Source organism: Microcebus murinus, chromosome 2 (assembly GCF_040939455.1).
Source record: "Microcebus murinus isolate Inina chromosome 2, M.murinus_Inina_mat1.0, whole genome shotgun sequence".
NCBI classification, from domain to species: domain Eukaryota; kingdom Metazoa; phylum Chordata; class Mammalia; order Primates; family Cheirogaleidae; genus Microcebus; species Microcebus murinus.
In genome coordinates, this window is record NC_134105.1 from 106,571,845 (window position 1) to 106,578,705 (window position 6,861).

The 6,861-nt window shown below is 42.8% G+C and overlaps 1 protein-coding gene across 1 annotated transcript; it reads left to right on the forward strand.

The window, feature by feature from the left end:
* Positions 1-2,488: 2,488 nt before the first annotated feature.
* Positions 2,489-5,359, forward strand: LOC105862415 (T-cell surface glycoprotein CD1e, membrane-associated-like). Its single transcript, XM_012748686.1, has 6 exons — positions 2,489-2,555; positions 2,896-3,192; positions 3,809-4,087; positions 4,327-4,605; positions 4,965-5,058; positions 5,191-5,359. The coding sequence occupies exons 1-6, from the start codon at positions 2,489-2,491 to the stop codon at positions 5,357-5,359; spliced, it is 1,185 nt and encodes a 394-aa protein (XP_012604140.1).
* Positions 5,360-6,861: the final 1,502 nt, after the last annotated feature.

A 6,861-nucleotide genomic window follows, 5' to 3' on the forward strand; every position in this document is an offset into this window, starting at 1 on the left:
TTGCCATCAAACTGATACTAACTGACCAACATTAAGATACTTACATGATAGTAATATTCATTGGGTGCCCATCAGGTGGGGGATTTGGGGGGATAAACTCACAACTAATGGAGGTGGAGTACACTGTATGGGGGAAGGGGGCACCCTTGTAGCCCTGGCTTGGGTGAAGCAAAGGTATTACATGTAACCAAAATATTTGTACCCGCTGAATATCCTGAAATAAAAAAAAAATAACTAAATAAGTAAATTTTAAAATGGGAAAAAAGACATATTTTTCTTATAAAAAATTTCAAATAGTATATGTAGATGCTCTGTTCTCCAGGACATGGTGATTAATTTTCTCCCCCCAAATGTGAGTTGGACTTAGTGTCTCACTTCCAATGAACAAAGTGTACAAGGGGGAAATAATAATTTTATAGTGGGAAAATCTGTCAGATACAACCATAACCAAATAATCAAGATTGATATCACCAGTAATAAGCCATACTAATATTATGTGCTCCTAATATGATGTGATGAGAAGAACATACACCTCTGTGACATTTTTCCCTCAAATCATACCCCAGACTAATCATAAAAAAAAAAAAATCAGACAAACCCAATACAAGGGACATACTACAAAATACTTGACCAGTACTCTTCAAAATTAACAAGGTTATAAAACCACATAGAAATGGAAAAACTCACAAATTAGAAAAACTAAGGAGACATGATAATTAAACGCAGTGTGACATTCTGAAATTCGTGGAAAAATTGGAAAAATGATTTACTCTATACTTTACTTACTGATAATGTATTAGTATTAATTTCCTGGTTTTCACAATTTATCATAGTTATGTAAGATATAATTTTGGGGGAAATTATATGAAAGGGATATGGAAATTATCTAAAATATTTAAATTTAAGAAGTATATGATAAACAATTATTTAGAGATAACTCTACTTGTGCAAACAGTTTTATAACTATTTTTTTGCATCATTTCTTGAGTTCTTCATTCAAATTAAGTTTTGATTTGATGTTATGTGGAATACTTTTTTATTTGTTGAGTATTGAGATATAAATTAATTTTTTCCTTGTAGGAGAATAATAATTTACCTGAGTAAAGAATTTAGGATCAACGACCTTACCTCAGAATTCTGCAATATTTTCCCACTGCATCACATATTAGGCATCTGAAGCCATTCTCTTCTCTGTAAATAGCCAGTATTATCTGTCAGGAAATTGTTCAGATTTGTTTTGAATCCTTGAATTTAGAAAAAATACTGAGGTGAAACTAGGCTTGGACCTTTTTCAATAATTCTGATCATGATTCTATGAGCCCTCTCTGAACGAAAGTAGAGGTTTGGGGTTGGATTTTGTGTTATGTTTTCTCAGTGTCTAGCAATTCTTTTGAAACTAGGTGGGCTCTGAGTAAATGACACTTGAGTAAATGCTGAAATTTAAACAAAGTGGTAGTATTTCAATGGTGTTAAGGTTGTAATGTCAAATATCAATTAAACAGGAACAAAAATAAAGACTCAATACCTGTGTTTCCAGGCCATGAACTGTAATGGGAACCCTCATGCATGCCCTCACTCTCTTCCTTCCCATGGTGCAGCTAGCCCACAGGCTTGTAAACGTGCATATCATTGGGTGGGATTCCAAGGCTCCAGTGTACTCCCTCCAGACCAACCCATTCAACATGAATAAAATCCACCTGCCCTCCAGATTACCACCTCCATGGAAAGTCCACTGATGGACCATTTCTACAGTGACAGGTGGTTTGGCTGAGGAAACTGAGCAAATGGGCATTTATTAGCTGCACTCAGGATGCCCAGCGCCTTCTGATAATGATTTGAGCAGAGCAGAGTGATGAAACAGAGAGACTGAGAGCACAGGGAGAACAGGCAGGGCATGTAAGAAAAGCAAAAGTAGACACAAAGGCAAAAATATGGGTCAGTAGAGCAAAGCAGGAGACACAACCAAGAGGGAGAAAGGAGGCCAGGTGGCAGGTAGGTGGAGGGGCAAGTCTCAGAGAGGCAGGACCATGGAGACTGCTGGATTGTTCACTGGGTACCATCTAGTCAATTTCATCACTTCTCACAAATGAGAACATTTACAATCCAAGTGTGGATTTGATTTTTGCAAGTTCAAAGCCTAGTACATTTTTTTAGCCAATTCATAGACTTTGTTCAAAGGCAGGACTCCTTTTCCAGCAGTTATTGCAATAGAAGGAGTTGGGTGGATGTAGACAAAAGCAGGGAGAAAACCTGGAAGCCAGACAGTAGGAGAGATGGAGGGGAAGTGAGAGACCCCGTGGGAGAAGGGAGCTGTGGTGAAGGGAGGCAGTGGGGCTACTCTTGTAGAGACGTGGGCAGAGGGAGATGTTTGTCTGCCTGTGTGTCAAGGGAAGTGAAATGACAGTGGGAGAGGGTGGAGAGGGGTGCTGACGTCTGAGTTTTGAGGGCAGGTGTCCTGCAGAGGCACAGTTCCCCTGACAGAGCTCCAATGCTGCTCCTGCTCCTGCTCCTGCTCCTCTTCAGGGAGTTTTGCTGCCTTGGGGAGACCACAGCTGGTAGGAACAGCTGAGGTGGGAGGATAGGAGCAGCTGAGGTGGCAGGGCACAGGAGGGTGCAGAGGAGGTTCTGGGGAGGATCTAGGAAAATGATCAGTTCCTCTCTAGGATGCTCCTGGAGTCTGCCTTCCAGGCCACTTCTAGGCACAGAATTCTTGCTGACAGTCTCTGTTTCTGTCTCTGATTTTGGGGAATGGATTTTTGTCCAGGGGAATAGTGGTACTGGAATACAAGTAATTATCTCCATCCTTCCTCTCCTCTCTAAACTCCTCTTCTTCTCACGGCATCTCATCTCCCATCTGCTTACACTCACTCCACTTTGCATTCTCCTGTCTCTCAGCTCCCCAAGCTCTAGGATCCCATCATCCAGCAGCAGAAGAGCCCATCTCCTTCCGCATGCTCCAGATCTCCTCCTTCGCCAACCACAGCTGGGCGCGCACCCAGGGCTCAGGCTGGCTGGGCGAGCTGCAGACTCACTCCTGGGATGATATTGTGGGAACCTTCCGCTTTCTGAGGCCCTGGTCCCAGGGAGACTTCAGCAAGAAGGAGTTGAAGAACTTACAGGTGCTGTTGCAGTTATATTTGCGTGTTTTTCCCAGGGAAGTGCAGACCTTTGCCAGTCAATTTCAACTGGAATGTAAGTTTATTGTTCTGAACTGATAATTTGCCTAGGGGCTCCAACCATCTTCCAAAGCTGAAAACAGTGTGTAGGCTCTGAGCACCATCCAACCTTCCTGACCTTGTTTCCTGTCTCCCTTTATATCCCATTGCCTCCTCTGCTAGACCATTCACTAGCCCCAGTACCCCCAGCCACCATCATACAGAAGAGGGCCTGCATATACATATTTCTGCATGCCGTTGAATATACCCTCAAGTTCTGGCTCTTTGGACTGGTTGTCTCTTCTTGATTTTCTACCCATCATTCCTTGCCTCACACTCTGTGTTTCCCAACCAGGTTTCTGGCCTTTTTTCTCCTTGGCCTGAGTGTTCATGTGACCTGTCCTGTACATACCACTCTCATAGAAGTTTTTCTAGACTGGCCTTCCCATTTATCCCTTCCCCAATAATTATTACAAAGTATCTTTATTATCTTCAATTCTTCTTCCTACCTCTTTCCTTCCCCTAAACTCTAGTCTTCCATATGATTTTCTAGAAAATTTTCCTTCCTTTAAATATCATTACTCTGTAAATAGTTTATTTTTCTTTGTTGTCATTGTTTCCATATTGATTCTGTCTTCCCTCTCTGTCCTCAGACCCCTTTGAGCTACAGATATCAGCTGGCTGTAAAATGCATGCTGGGAAGGCCTCAGAAATCTTCATAAATGGGGCGTATCAAGGATCAGGTTTCTTCAGTTTCCAAGGAAGTTCCTGGGTGCCATCTCCAGCAGCAGGGAGTCGGGCCCAGAATGTGTGCAAGGCGCTCAATCGCTACCGAGATATTAAAGAAATGGTGCAGACCATGTTTGGTCACACCTGTCCTCGATTTCTGGCAGGCCTCCTTGCAGCGGGAAAGTCAGAATTGGAAAGACAAGGTGAGCCCAACTCTCTCTCCTCTCCTAGTCCTAGTGCTTTAACTTTTGCTTTTCAATTTGCCAGTTCTCATTATCATTATGAAACACATGAGAGGCTATAAGGTTAGATGTGTGGGTTTAGGATTGTTTCTTACAGGAGAGAAAGAAGGTATTACTCAAACTTCTAAAACACCTGAGACCTTGCACTCTGGGCATGGAATTCCCCTTAAATTCCATTTCTCCCCACCTTTCTTGTCCAGTGAAGCCCGAGGCCTGGCTGTCCAGTGGCCCTAGTCCCGGGCCTGGCCGTCTGCTGCTGGTGTGCCACGTCTCAGGATTCTACCCAAAGCCCGTGTGGGTGAGGTGGATGCGGGGTGAGCAGGAGCAGCCGGGCACTCGGCACAGTGACCTCCTGCCCAATGCTGACGGGACGTGGTATCTCCGAGCGACCCTGGATGTGGCAGCTGGGGAGGTGGCTGGCCTGTCCTGTCGGGTGAAGCACAGCAGTCTCGGGGGCCAGGACATCATCCTCCACTGGGGTGAGAAAGGGCTGGGGCCCAGCTGGGAAGTCATGGAAGACAGTCCTGTTCCTTTTGTGAGGAGCAGGGAAGTGGGTAGGATGCCTAACACAAGAAGAATGAGATTGGGTGAATCCACATAAAGAAGGACAGAGAATGACAGCAGTTAAATTTGAAGGAAATGGAAGTAGGGAATTAAAGGTACTAAAGAGAAAAGAAGGGATGAACTGGTGACTTGATGGAATAAGGTTGGGGAGGAATTAAAATGAGGGCACTAGAAAATACAGATGAAGACTCGAGGAGGGCCCAATGAGAAGGCTTAGCTGTGGTGGGATGGAGAGTATTTTATGGGTTGATGTTTGTATTTTGTCACCAACCAGGTGGATACTCCATTCTCCTGATACTGATCTGTTTGACAGTCCTAGTTACAGTGGTCATGTTGGTTGTAGTGAAATCATGGTTTAAAAAACAATGGTAAGCCTTTGTGTGTTCTTTGTTTCTTTAACCTCTATTTAATTCTTTCTTCTATTTTCTATCTTCATTTTTTCTTCCCCCTTTTTCTCTGATTTCCTTTCTTGAGATTAACATCCTCTTCTTTTCCCACAGCTCAAATTGGAAATTTATATCTATCCATGTTTCCAGCTCTGCCTTTCCCATGGTAATCAACACCCAGGACACTAGGGGTTCAGGATGTCAGCTCTGCTTGGCACAAGAATCGTGGATAATAAACAGAATCTTGGAGAAGTGGAAAACATGCATAAAGCAAATCTGGTGACTTTAGTTTCACCTTATACATAGAGTCTTTTTCTGTATCTTTAACATGGTTCATGTCTAATAAAGAAAGCAAGATTTTTTGTTGATTTTTTTTGGAGACAGAGTCTCACTTTGTCACCCAGAATAGAGTGAGTGCCATGGCATCAGCCTAGCTCACAGCAAACTCAAACTCCTGGGCTCAAGCAATCCTCCTGCCTCAGCTTCCCGAGTAGCTGGGACTACAGGCATATACCAACCACCATGCCCGCCTGTTTTTTTCTATATATATTACTTGGCCAATTAATTTCTTTCTATTCATAGTAGAGACGGGGTCTTGCTCTTGCTCAGGCTGGTTTCGAACTCCTGACCTTGAACAATCTGCCCGCCTCGGCCTCCCAGAGTGCTAGGATTACAGGTGTGAGCTGCCGCTACTGGCCAGAAAGCAAGATTTTATTAAAACAGTTTGCTTCAGCAAAGATCCTGGCCCTATGGAAATCTGTTTTGTTTTGATTTCTTCTTCTTCTAGCTTTGGATACATACATATTCTTTGCTATTGATTCTTCAAACTGTAATTCAGATGCCTGTCTCTCAGGGAAGCTTCTCCAGATTACCTAACTGAAAGCGTCTCTGTGCTTCCCAAAATGGAACGGATCTTCATGAATACACTCATCTCTTCCTACTCTGAAAAGTAGTTATCTAGATTTTTGTTCCCTTTTCTCTCAGTTGTTTCAAAATAGGATTTAGGTGTTTGTGTCTGTATTCATGACCAAAAGCCTTGTGTGAATTCAGGGCCAGCTTTACAGGCACGTGACCTGTGCCGGCACACAGGATCTCACGCTCTGAAGGGACGCATGTGTGGTTCAATGCTCTGCTGATGTCACCTTGAAATTCTTAATAGTGTTTAAAAAAGAGACACTGCCTTTTCATTTTGCCCTGATCCCACATATTATGTAACTGATTTTGCCTGAAGGTAATGTTTCTCAATAAATGATGACTGAAATAAATTCAGTGTCAGATCAAGTGATACTGTTTTGCTCCATTCTCTCTTTGACAACCCTGCATCATTTGATTCTGATCTTTGTGAAACCCGTCCTCTCTCTCTTGTCTCTCACTCAGGGGACAGGAGACAGGTGAGTGCTTCAGACTCTGGGGTGTTCATTCACCTGCAGGGATATTTAGAGACAATAGTGACATATGAGATGTGCCTTGCCAAAGTAAGGACAGGGTTGAACTGGCATTCCTAATTCCCCCCGATTGTGTGTGTTTATGTGTGTCTTTTTGGATGTGCATATTGAGGGAGAGAAATTCATATTTTGAGCAAGAAGAGGACATGGGGTTTGAGCACAATGGTAATGTGCAGAGCCAGAGCTAAGGCAATGAAGGTAAAGTGTGATTAGATGCCAGTTAAGCTATGTGTTTGCTTTTCTTTGTTATTTTGGTTTATTATTATCAATATTTATAGTTTGTTTATCTTTAGTTTTTTTTTAATGTGAATCTTTTATTATCTAATTAACTAAGATACAT

Bases quoted from the DNA above. Each gene is read 5' to 3' on its own strand.
- LOC105862415 (XM_012748686.1), top strand. From the start codon at position 2,489: ATGCTGCTCCTGCTCCTGCTCCTGCTCCTCTTCAGGGAGTTTTGCTGC. The intron at 4,088-4,326 runs GTGAGCCCAACT...TTTCTTGTCCAG, and splicing joins GTCAGAATTGGAAAGACAAG to TGAAGCCCGAGGCCTGGCTG. The intron at 5,059-5,190 runs GTAAGCCTTTGT...CTTTTCCCACAG, and splicing joins TCATGGTTTAAAAAACAATG to CTCAAATTGGAAATTTATAT.